The 13647-nt window shown below is 41.8% G+C and overlaps 1 protein-coding gene across 1 annotated transcript in view; it reads left to right on the forward strand.

Annotated features, from left to right (window-relative positions):
- Positions 1-13647, forward strand: part of ofcc1 (orofacial cleft 1 candidate 1) — a 133896-nt gene that overhangs the window by 38037 nt on the left and 82212 nt on the right. The window contains exon 16 of the mRNA XM_074622727.1: positions 835-980. Coding sequence (XP_074478828.1) covers positions 835-980 — 146 coding nt within the window. The remainder of the gene's footprint in view (positions 1-834; positions 981-13647) is intronic.

Raw genomic sequence — 13647 nt, forward strand, 5'->3', positions numbered from 1 at the left:
GAGACACTGGAGAACATTGTGGTTTATATATCTCCTGCATTTTTTTTTCTCTCTCCGCTCGCTTTCCCGCTTTCCTTCCCACCTTTTTATTGTGATCATCACTCTGGAATCCAAGCTTGCTTTGGCAAAGATTGCCCTATGAAAACGGATGGAGCTTTTATGGGGCCCTGCCCATTTACTACTTCCTGGGCCCAGTTTATCTCGGAGGGAGAGACAGAAAGAGAGAGATGGAGGAGAGGGAAAGGAAATGGAGAGAGAGGTAGAGTGAGACAGGAGCGGAAGAAAGAGAGAGGTTGCTTATTCCAACTGTGGATCTCATTAACATACATCAGTGAGTATTTCACAACTTCAAGCAGAAAGGCACTAAGCCCACCCAAGGGCAACACAGGCAGGGCTGACAGGGCCAGGGAAAGCAAGCCGTTAACATGTTGGCGGCTTAACAAATAATATCTGCTCCCAAGTACCTCGGTGAAATATTTAAAACCCCACTTCCTAACTCCATTTGACTGTGTTTATGACGATGACAGTAAACGACTTGTGCGGAAAAAAAACAGTGCCAGCTGCTCAGATATCACATATTTAACACCACCGTCACTGTACGCACGTTTCCCAAATGAACTCCAACTTGAATGATGGCGTGCCGTATGCGATTTCGCCGTCATTCATGTCTCGTGTCAATTGAGGCGTGGCTGAGATATAGGAGAAGGCTCCAAAGTGCCACGCACACTGTCACTGTCACCGCGTGCATCCCCCAAGATAAATTCCGAGGCCTGCTTCCTGCTTTGATTACAAATGACATCCGCATGTGTTCTCCCCGATTTCTGCTCCTCACAGAAGAAGCCAATCAAGAAGACAAATAGCCGCGGCCCCAGCATGAGCGGCGGCAGCGCGCCGCCTCGGCAGGCAGGCAAACAGAAGATGCAGCCTTCGACGGAGAACCTCTCCGCGGAGGAGATGGAGGAGTATACGTTCTCCCTACAGTAAGTCTCACCACTCATTATCCTGCCTCAGTGTTGCACAAAATTCAAACGTGGAGAAAAAAAAGAGGAGGAAAAAAAAACGTGGGTGACAACTGGTTCCTGAGACTCACAGACAGTGATGTGCACAGCATCAAGCAGACAGACGCTGACAACAGAATGTGCCTAGAACACCTCCTGTACAGATACAGATACAGTGGTCACATGTCTTTCAGGGGAAATCCTAAACTAGATGGGGTTTGCATCGGCTATAGCTTTAATCTTGTATAGCTACATTTTAATTTGTCAACGTAAGTCATTTTCAGAGCCTCATGGCCTAATCTGTCCTGATAAAAAGAAAGTCACAACTTTGTTAGAAAGCAGGGAAATTCTACTTTAAATTAGAATTTAACTTTTTTTCATCAGATTTAATGTGGACTCAAATGCAAACATTTCTTAATTATAAGATAAAATTTCACTTTGCGATTTACAGTTTTGAGACAAAAGAATCTAAACTAATCTGCTTTGTAACAATATTGCGGGTAGCCAAACCAAACACTGCTCAACCTCCACCCATTATGTCACCGTGTGGTATATTTGTTTCCTCCGCACAACAAAAATGCAACAAAAGGAGGTTTGGGAAAAATTAGTTTTTTCCTTTCCCTTTGCCGTGGCTTACAGCATTTGATTATAATGAGAAAAACAGGGATGTATGAAATATAAACAAAGCAGTAAGGAAGCACGGCATTTCAAACACCTTGGCCAAACGTGTTAAAACGCAACAAGGTGCAGCGCCGCCCGCGTATGCCCATGGAGCACCGAAATAGGCTAAAAGCAAAATTGCTTATTTCAACAAAAAAAAGTCACAGGTATTTGTTTTTATTTGAACGTCAACTAAATTAAGGGGAGGGGATTACCACACACACTACTACACTAGGGGGGAGAGAGAGAGAGAGAAAGAGAGGGAGCCTATGTATGTGTGTGTGTGAGGGAGACAGAAAGAGAGCTCTCCCTGGAGATTTAAAAGTACCCATGTTTCCTCATTTCTGGGAGTTGGTAATTTATAGCTGCTGGTCACATATTAAACAAGATCAGAGACTACTCCCTGACATCTTCTGAACATACTGGGGGAATTCAAATGATTACCAGCGTATCCTGCCAACAAATGACGACACAGGGACTATCTTGAGGGAGAGCGAACACAAAACGAACACAGAAAAACCCGGGCAAGCTGCACACAAAGGGACACAATTAAATGGTTTTCACGATTATTCATAGTGCCGCTTTTTTTACCTCTGAGCAGTCGCCGGGTTCCGCGAGATGAGACGTTTCTGTCAGTTATAGGTACGGATTGTATTGAGCTGGAGCCCTGGCGGTTCCCTGATGCCCTGTGAAGGTGCTGCCGCTATTGATTTTATCTTTACAAGCACACACATTACAGTATCTCTGAGCTGAAGGCTGCTTTTTTTTTTTTTTTTTTGCCCTCGCCTAATCAGAACATTAGAAAGATACGGTGCCAGTGTTGGCTTTCAGAATGAAGTTAAAGACACCGCAGTCTCAAAGTCATACCCTCACCCATCTCTCCCACTGTGCTGTTTGACTTATCCTGGGATTCTCTACATCACCTGAGGACTGACAGAGACGAAAGCAATTGTTTACTGATTTTTTTTTTTATTATTATTTTATTTGCCGTAATGATGTCATCTCCATCTCTTCTGGCATTTCGAGTGCATCTGTGTGTTTATATGTATTTGTGCCCGCGTGTGGGAGTGTGTTTATGTGCACATCATCTCTTCTGTGTGTCTGTGTACAGTATGTGTGCACACGGATGTCTGCGTATACATGCATTTCATGTGGGTATCAGGATTCATACTGCAGTGATTGAGGGATATTACTGCCATCTATTGAGCCACGAGAGATTGAGCCTCATTGAGATTTTTATAGGGCGTCCCGGCACAAATGTGCAAATCAGATGCTCATGCATTATTAAGCGAAACGCTTAGAACACAGTAAGATTCAGTTAGGATAGTCTGAGAATCACACGACATATTTAACACCAGAATGCAAAGGCTTTATTCACTAAGTAGAATAAATGTAAAGAAATGTATTGGGATCTTGATCTCAAAAGTAAATCTCCTGCACTGTATGTACAGTACAGTAGCTGTAGGTGTGACATCAAAACCTAACTTTATGCTACAGTAAGAACTCAACTATCTATGAACTGTCTGAAAATCAAATATTGTTGTTACAGGTGGCAACTAACAGTTGATGCATCTAATGACATCATATTGTCAGTCACATAAAAGTTGGCGCAAATTACAATAATGTACTTAATATACTTTATCATTAACAATACCTCTTTTTTTCCGACCTTAGACTACCAGAACTACTTAGAAATACACCTTAGATTTATTTTTTATACAGATATTTGGACATTAAGACAAGTACAGTACACTACGACAGTTTATATTGAACTGAACTGTGACATTTAAGATTATGTGAGGTGTGTTTATAACGAGAATGGCTATTGAGTAAAGATAAAGAAAAGTGGGAAAGAGACAAGGCAGGGAGGATAACGAATAATGATAATGATAAGTAGCAGTAATGATTTAAACAGAGGATGTGGGTGTTTTTTTCTTTTGTTTTTTTTACAGATGCACCGATCCGTTTTTTTTATTCCTGATACTTTGGGTATTGGCCGATACCGAGTACCAATCCAATACCAGTGTATGATTAATAAGCTGTATGCTTCTCTGTGTGGAAGAGACTGGGATTAATCTTTCATGTGTAAGGCAACATCAGGCTTAAATATTAATATATATAAATATTGCTTTATAAAACAAAATATAACAAATAAATACATAGATAACATTACACACATTTATTAAATTGTTATTTATTATTATAATAATAAATTGCACACCAACAACGTGGCAAAAAAGTCTTCAAAATTAACAGGAATTACAATTCACAAATTGATCAAAACTTAATAAGGAAGTAAAATTCCAGTATATGTGTGTAGTATATAAACAGAGAATTTAACAACTTGGACAACTTAGAAAAATGATTGTACTTTTTAAAAAACAAATGATTTCATGTTCCTGGTTGATAACCTCAAAAGCACATCCATCCCTCTAAAAAAAATACCACATGGTATATGGAATCATAATAACCGTAAACCATAAATTACAATTTCAAAGACAACACAATACACCTTTCACTGCAAGTATTGACAGTAGCAAGTCAATTCTGGGCAAATGAAAACAAGCCAGGAATGATTCTTCTCTTTTTTTTTTTTGTTGGAGTTCCTATGCTGCTGCTATCTGTTTGAACATGCATGAAAGGCTTCTGCCGACCTTCCAGCTCATTTGATGTCTACAAGTGTAATCTTAACCACCTTTTTTTTTCCTCACAGAATAGCACTGAGCAAAATCAAAGCACCTGATTCAATACAGCTGTTGTAATTCGATAGGGCCAATTTAATGCTTTCGGACGGCACGGCAACAACTTCTAGAAAAGGTAAACATGCTCAGACTGAATTAATTTCACACCTTAGAGGGTACTTTAGCCGTACTTTACACTAAATGTACTCAGCACGGTGATAAGTTACTGTTGTTAGCTCGCATTTAAGCTTTACAAACATTTTACATTTAAAAAACGTACATCTTAACAATTACTTATCAGTTGCTCCGATCTGTTGTTACTAATACAAATTTAGATTTTCATGCGTCCATGATTATTGCCAATTAGCATTGTGTCTCACCAATGTCACCCAACTATTTCTTTTTTTTTTTTTTTTACTCAGGTTTTGAGAAGAGAAACCTGTTTTAATCAAAGTCATTCTCACATAGCAATTAGATCTAATTAGTCCAATTATCAAGATTCTAATTACATTGAAATATACCCCCTAAATCTCATATCAATTATAGTATGTGTGACTTGTCCTGATCAGGAGACATGAAGAGAGAGAGAAAGTAAAGACAAAGCATGGTGGGAGGTAGAATAAAACAGAGCATCCACATACTCCGGAGGCCAAACGACTGCAGAACTGTCTCCATCTGTCCCCGAAGCTTTTATTCCGAAATACAGTATGGCCATTTGGGGATAAATGTCACTTAACCTTAATTTTTTTTCATATTCAGAACTATTTTGTTACTGGTAATGATGTTATGATTAGTTACATCCTAGTTTTCTGTTTCAATTAGATGAGTGATGAGTCCAAATAAATACAGTTTTAGCATCTAGCCAGTTATCAAACACTATTAAGTCTGGCTGTAGAAGCAAATATGGTGGAAATAATCGTCACTGGTATTAAAATCCGGCCCGACCTTCGGTTGCACATTTGCTCACATGCCAGCGTGTGTCACACACACAAACATGTACAGACCTGCACAGTATGTTGCTATAACGGTGCAGTATGGCGCTGTAGGTGCACACACGCACGCACACGCGTGCACAGCCTGTTCTTGTTGTGGAGTCAGAGGGAACACACTGACCTAATTTCCCCCAGTTAGCTCGCCTCGTTGGGGACCAACAATCCTCTCCGCCCGTTTCCCCCAACCGAGCCTATCAGAGCACTCACTCACTGTGTGTCTCTGTCTCTATCTTTCCGTGCCCTCCATCTGTTTGCATATGCTGTACATGCTCAAGTGTAAGGTTAGCAGTGAAGTATACAGTTATATAGCTCATCTACACAGGATCGTGTGCAGAAGACGTGCACCCTGCAGTGTCATTCCCTTTTCTAAAGAAGAGCCATTAACTATCATGGAGGGAAAGAGAGATCGGCGCCGCAGTAACAGACACAGAACGAGAGAAAACCACCTGAAATAACAGCTAGTTCCAGGCTGTCAATCCCCTGCGCACTGCAGCTCCAAATCACAACTCAGTGCAAGGGTCAATCAATTCTGATGTAATGCTGGTAGGAGAGGTGGGTGGAGATGGCAGTGCTGTTCACCCCTGGGTCTCTAGTGCTTTCCTGTGCTGAGGGGGCAGGAATGTGTCTGCGTGCGTGCGTGCATTCGCAAGCGCGTGCGTGCATGTGTGAAAGAGAGGGCGCCCCTGGCTACCGCGGCCCGAGTGCACATGTTAGGGTTTTCTGCAGCCAGACGCGCCCTGGGTCACTTCGGATCTCACACACATACACAATCAACGTGCTGCTTCCTTTATGGAAATCAGAGCTGTCAGCTCCCTGACAGGCTAGCGTTGCAATATGATTGGTTAATCTGCAGTGATGTGGCTGTCAGTCAGAGCTGACTGCGGTCCCATTGGTGGTCTGGGTCAAATGAACGTGTTTCCCACAGACACGTAAGAGAGAGGAAGGGAGGTTGGAGAGGGGGTGGGGGGGTCGGATAGAGAAAAAAAATGACAGGAACTATATGTGAGAGCGTATGAGTGATTGCGTGTGATTTGTGCATGATTGTGTGTGTGAGAGAAAGAGAGCTAGGCCAGAGGTGACACTTCCCTCACGCTCTTCTTTTTTCATCTGTAATCACTCGTTCCCCAGTCTGACATAAACATCTTAAAAATATTTCAAAAGTCAACAAACAACTCCCCGAGAATTTTAAAAAGTGGATTTGTACATGCAGATACATGTTAGCTAATGCAGTGTAGCACAAACATGCACTAATGCACTGTGCCCTGTGCAAATAAATATGAACTTTTGGGAAAACATCCCTGACTGGCAGCTCTGATAATACAAGTCGTAGATGTCGATGTAATCAGAATTTGATTCGAACATTTGTGTATATATGAGCACGACGTCATCAGCACTTATTTTTAACCATTGCCTGTTTAGAACTGGAGTGTGCTTGATTGATAATTGCGCCGACAATGCAGTCAAAGGGATAGTTTTTTTTTTTTGAAGTGGGGTTGTATGAGGTACTTATCCATAGTAGGTGTATTATTTACAGTAGATGGCGGTCGGCACACCCCAGGTTGGAGAAATTAACAGGAGTACCAACACCGCAGCAAAGCAATACAGTGTTGTGGATGGGGACGGCAGAAAATCATATTTTAGCCACCTAAAAGAAATGCTCACCTAAAAAATGTATATCCGTTTAAGTGTACGCTATATTTAGAATATTGTCAGATGGCAAACTGAACTGAAAGTGAAACATATCTTTACTGTTTTTGTCATCTGAGCCTGCTGGCTTTGAAGAGAGCATATATAAGTTTCACTTTCAGTTCCCTGTCGGAAAGGAGAGGGAAAGGGCTGTCTGACAACAAGATAAAGAGGTGAATATATTCTAAATATAACATACACTTAAACGGATATCTTTTTTTTTTTTAGGTGAGCCTTTCTTTTAGGTATAGCTAAAATATGTTTTTCTGCCGTCCCCGTTCACAGCACTGCATTGCTTTGCTTCGGTGTCGGTACTCATTTCTGCTTCTCCGAGCTGGGGGCACGCCGACCATCATCTACTGTAAGTAATACACCTACTATGGATAAGTACCTCATACAACCCCACTTTAAGACACCCGAACTATCCCTTTAACAGTTTGTCTTACGCTTTATTTGGAGGAACACATATATGAGATAAGAGTGACACACAGCCCAACACAAACCCGTAGCCCATTTATGGTGTTTTTTTCCCAGCCTCATCAGAAGTCATGTGGAAACAACAGTTTTCAGAGGCCCGTTTCCGCATTGACACAACTGATAGAATAGAAAGAGAGTGATTCAAGAGGTACAGATGCCTAATCTGCTCTGCGACGCTGGGTGGCATTTCAGGTCATGTCTTTGCACAGAACAACTTTCTTTCTTTGTCCATCACCCACTTAATTGCTCTCTCTATACACACATATAACACATGGTTAGTCACTCTGGCTCATAATTATTTCCTTTCCTTTATCTCACTTTCTCTGCCTCCATCTGTCTCTCGCCATCCTCTCCTCATTCTCTCTCTCTGTCTCTATCTCTCTGGTGACAATGTCCTGCAGTTATGAGGCAAGGTCAGAGAAGTGAAAGCCATTTAAATACTGATGCAACTCTCTGGAGGCCCATACTCAGCCTCTATAGCACTCTTCCCTGTACGCCTCACCCAAATTGATGAATGGAAAGATCTCCTTAGAACATTTATTATTTGCCCTGCATTAATCATTCGATGTATTACACATCTACTGGCACCATGTTTTGAGTATTTTCCTCACTGCTCCCAAAAAAAGTTTATAGAGAGAAAAAACAACCTGTTCTTCATTGTTGAGGACCGTGGTGGTAGTTGTAGTAGCTGTGTGCTTAACGAATGCCCGGGAAGTCTTTGTGTTTGTTGATCCCAGGTGCATCTGCATTTGAAATGTTTCCACCCTAGTTTATAGCGCACCAAGGGACCTGCCATTTCCATGTTTTAATCCCCTCTCGTGCTAAGTCAGGCGCTCCATAAAAACGCCACATGTTGCATGGCAATGAAACGGCTACCTCATGTATACATCTAAACTATTCCAAGGTGTGTGGTGAGGCCAAAACACATTTTTGCAGGAGAAATTTGTTTGCCCAGTGCAGGAGTGAGTCACTGGGGCTGGGCGTTGGGCATCGACCGAAATAACCCAGTACCAAGTAGTATCTAAACTTCTCCAGTCAAACAATACCTGCAATCCTTTTTGTGCCCAGACCTAGAAAAAAAATTACTATTTGTATGGTTTTGCTCGTAGCCAAGCGTTTGATTTAATGCGACGTGTGCTTGGCCCACTACCGCAGCAGCTACAACCCCTACAGCCGGGATTGCCTGCCTGCACATGGCTCTGAACACGGAGATGTCTGAGCCGGTAGCTAGCAGCTAACGGAGCTAACAGCGCGATCAGCGCTAACAACAGCAACAGTCCAAACAGAGCTAACACTATTAACCTGGGGGGGAACCAGAGGGTTGGCGCCACGTTTCCGCAACAACGCAGTCCCGCCGCTGTGGGTTGGGGGGATGGCATTATCAGCGGTAACTGCTGTATGAGCGCTGTGCAGTGTGGCTGTTGATTAGCTAGCCAGTGGGACACACACACAGCTTCCATTCACATGATTGGTATTGAATGAAGTGCTCTATTGGTTTCAGTATCACTTTAAGGGTACTGGTATTGGGACTGTCATCGTAATGTTCTTAAACGACACCCAGCCTAGGAGTCACAAACCTGGATTGTCGCTGATCAAATTCATGTTGTTGAATGGTCATTTGACTAGCAGCTTTAGAGCTTTGCCATTAAGCAAAGCATATTAGCGTATTGGACTGGATACAGCTAGCCTGGCTCTGTCCAAGGGTAACAAAATCCTCCTACCCGTCACCTCTAAACCTCATTTATTAAACATTTGTTAATCCATCCAAACATAGCATAAACAATGGGTTATGTACTGGACTATTTTTTGGGGTGGTGTCTAGAAGATAATCCGCAAATTGCGAAAACTTGCAAAAACTCTTGCAAGACTGCCCAATGATCTATCCCAACCTTAACCATTCAAGGTCAATGGCTAATGGCCATGACCATTTCTTGGCACAGTACTTCCTGTCTTGTCTTTGTCGTGAGGTTGCCAAGTAACTAGCGGACACTCCAGGAAGTTACTCCTAAGTGAACAATTCCTTTAAAGATTTTGAAACAATTGCACGCACAATTATTGATCATACGAAATGAATAGTAATTTATGTTTTTATCTGAGTCGATTATAAATCAACAGATCATTTTTGATGGTCTTTTATCTTTTATCAATGTTTCTTTCCAGTCCACTTGATTTGACATTAAATATGATATAATCATCAATGCAACATTTGTATGAGCTTGCGATTCTGTGCCAGCATTGCATCTCACCCACTGCTAGCTGATCAACAGCACAGAACACTTGTGGCCTTTTCCATTGCCCTCATATGCTTGCCTGCATGCAAGAGCCTCCCTCGCATTGTAAAAATGAGCAGCCAACTATTAGTCAAACATGGATTCCTAATTAAGTGGAACATTTCTTTTTTTCCCTGCTTCTGATTATGCTCTCCTCCACTCCCTGTCAGCTGCAAATAATTCTGATAATTTGGTGGTGCATCGTTGTACTATTTTAATTACATGGTGATGGACTCCAGTTCTGCAGCTGAGTCACTATTCCATAATTCTCTTTTAACTACACCCCAAATACCTGCCACTGTGCTCCCATTTTGTCAATGAAACTCATTTATGTGTATTCTCGCTTTGCCAGGGTCTCTGTAAAAAAAGCTGTGCTTATAAAGCCCCCAAATGGTAGGTAATTGTTCTTGGAACAAATGAAATTAAAAGAGAGAGAAAGAGGGAGCAGAAAGTTAAATCCGTGGCATTATTTTTGTATTTTTTGTAATTCTTTTTCAGTATAAATAAAACTTCTCACAAGATGATATAAAAATGACTCAATTATCTAAAAGCCCTGCAGCCATATACTGCTACTTTGTTCAACTTGTTTTTATGCACACAGACCCACACACAAACACACACACACACACACATTCAAGGTGCTTTGGAAAATGATACCAGCTTAGTAACCAATGATTATCATTTAATACATCTTGTGGGAGCAGGTTTCTTTGTGATTTCCACTTTGTGAGGTTTCATAGCTTCCTGTATTATATTTGCCCCACCTGTGCAAAGCCCTTCTTACATGCCAATCATTACGTAAACTTATGTGCTTCTGCGTAAATGCAATAAATCAGCAGTTGAAGCTTCTACTGTGAGAATCATTGTAGCATCTGTACATGATTTATAAACTTGGATTGTTGTGTATGTACATTTGTTCACGTTTATGCAACACAGAGTTAAAAAGAAAGGTGCACTCAGTGGAGTGCAGATCTCCGTCAGGTGTGTCTGCAATGACTACTGCTGTAATGTTTGATTAGATGAATAATACTTGCACGTCTCTCACAACGCAACTTGAAGCATTTATTAAGGCTTCAAGTCTATTTGTTCAACACGTGTGTAAATGTGAGGCTGATACCCAATAAAAAGGCACAAAATAACTGTCTCAGGCCTCAGAGCAGCGGCTGAGCGGCAACGATGCACTCAGCTGTGTGTGTAGTTCCGTTAGCTTTTAGCGGTGGCGATGCACTCAGCTCTGAGTGTAGTTCAGTTTGCTGTTAGCTGATAGCCAAACACACCATCCAAAACAATAAAACTGAGCAAACCGTTTTCCCCCACTGTGCGGCCCCTACCGGCCGGGGGCCAGTGAAGAGTAACGAGCGAGGAGTCAGCAGTCAATCAATGGCGGTATCAAACAGGCAATAAAAAGCAAGATATGCAAGATTAGCCGTGGACAGACGCAGAGACGCACTCTTACTCCCGCACACACGACCGATCTCATTATCTCCTGGCAGAGATAATAATAAAGTGCTGCAGGTTATTCATGCAAATGTTCAACCTGTTAAACCTAAGGAAACAGCCAAGGCTGTCTTGTGTTCTGTTTGAGTCAGTCGTTTGTACATGTGTTTACAAATTGCAAACTTAAGTTTCACACAATTCATTCTTTGTTCAACAACAATCAAAGCCTTAATAACTCGTCAGAAAGGAGTTCGTAGTGCAACCCACAGAGGACAGATGACTGATACTGTCACAATCCAAAACAAATGCATTATTAGCATTCTTCAAAAAAATGAAATGTAAACAAAGATGTGGTATCAGTCCCATCTCTTGACACCTAAGATAATCACACTTCCATAATCACCTCAACACTCGTGCATCTGGGCCACTAAGGAAACAATCACGTTATCTGCCAATCTTTTAAGTCTATTTTCACACTGTTTACTTTTTCTCTTTTCCCCAACAGCAAACCATTCTTCGACTATGTGGGGAAAGATGTGTGGTTTTAGTGCATTTATAAACAATGCCGGTGGCCCAAATAAGAAAGTGACAGAAAATAACTTAATCCTCAAAATAAAAGGGATAAGTCCAATACTTTAAGTGGCCTTAGACTGGAGGGTTTAAGCCATCAGGGCACTGCAGAGGGGTTCTGAGGGTTACCTTCACTCTCCTCGGCCCTGGAGCCTTCTCACCATAAATCTGCTATTTAAAATGTAACACCCCACTGTACTCCTCTCCTCCCCCGCCCTTCCATCTCTCATTACCCATGCCGTCTTAGAGGTTTAATACTTGTCTGTACTTGCTATTCACTTTGTGCTATTTTTGAGAGCACAGCTCCCGTTTGTTGTCATGCCGAACAACGTTAAGGGACACAGCCTGGGAAAACCGGTCCAGGAGATGGTTCTCGCTCCAATGGTTGACAGATATACGCTAGTTAAATGTGATTTACAGGCTTTGGCACTCTGTGGCAAGGTTTAAGGAGTACGATGAGTCCTTTTGCAATGCGCTTTGATGACTTGGAATTGAACAACAAACATATCAGAACTGAGATAATGAAGGAACAGCTTCTGGCCCAGATTTCACAGAATACTACAATTAAAATATAGTATATTATGTGCCAATGCATGCCTGTTGAAATGGTTAGTTTCATCTCTGGTGCCGCTACGCCACATGCTATCAGTCGTTCAGGGGACAAGCTGTGAAACATCCTTCGTTCCTGCGAGATAAAAAGCCCACACCTCCACCCCCTCCCTGCCTTTCCCCTCTTTTCCTGTATTGTACTTTTGTAATTGGAGGTGCCATAATGAAATCAATTCAGTGGCGATAACAGATTTCACATCATGTTACCAGTTTCCTTTGGAAGAGGCCGCCGCACGAAGACGGCTAAAAATATTCCTCTTTCATGCATCATCAATATCTTCATTATATGAAAGATGGGCGTCAGGTTGTATTTGCTGTTTTCGTTTAATGTCACTTGACAGGGTAGCATCTTGGCCGTGTCTGTGACGCACTGCTTTTTTTTTGTCTACTCTGTAATTCCACTTTCGCAGACGTGCGGAAAGCAGTTTTATACCACACAGTGGAGCAAGTCGTGATAAAGCTTTGGAACAGAATGGAAGTGCCTTTTGTCAAAATCATAATAGAGAAGCAGAGACACACATTTGTTCAAACATTATCATCTTTCGGTTTGCGTCAAAATCTTGTACAATCACACACTTGACACCGGAATTGCACACTCTTCAACATCACAGTGAAACATGTTTTTGTTGCAGGGACCTGACAGCCAACATATTTATGTTTGCAATATCTCCTGTAAATCTAAAGTGTCATGTATGGCTTATTTATTAAAAATATTCAGTGTAGTGACTTTAAAGCTACATTTAAAGCAGCAGTAGGTAGGATTGGATCAATTATAATGAGAAAACGGTCACTATATCCTGACAGTAGTGCATGAGACAGGTAATCTGAAAAAAAATCATGTGCCTCCGTGTCCTCCGGTGTCCTCCAGTGCTCCTAATGGCATCTGCAAGATTTCACAGACTGGAAGAAAACAACCAATCAGAGCTGATCTGGAGTCTGCCATCTATGAGCAGCTGTCAATCACTTACAAACTCTGATCAAACGGTCAAACTAGGCAGCGCTGATCAGATAGGAATCAATATGCTGTTACTGTAATGCCTATTTCTCGCAGAAATAGGCATTACAGTAACAGAATATTGATTCATATTTGATCAGCGCTGCCTAGTTTGACCGTTTGATCAGAGTTCGCGAGTAATTGACAGCTGCCTCCGTTGAATGAACAGCCAATAGGAACACTCTGTCTGAAATGACCTGTGATTGGAAGTCACCAGTCATGGGGTAGATTTTTTAAATCCTGAAAACCATGAGGAGGTGCAGAAGTCTAGTT

This window comes from Sebastes fasciatus, chromosome 21, assembly GCF_043250625.1.
Source record: "Sebastes fasciatus isolate fSebFas1 chromosome 21, fSebFas1.pri, whole genome shotgun sequence".
NCBI classification, from domain to species: Eukaryota; Metazoa; Chordata; class Actinopteri; order Perciformes; family Sebastidae; genus Sebastes; species Sebastes fasciatus.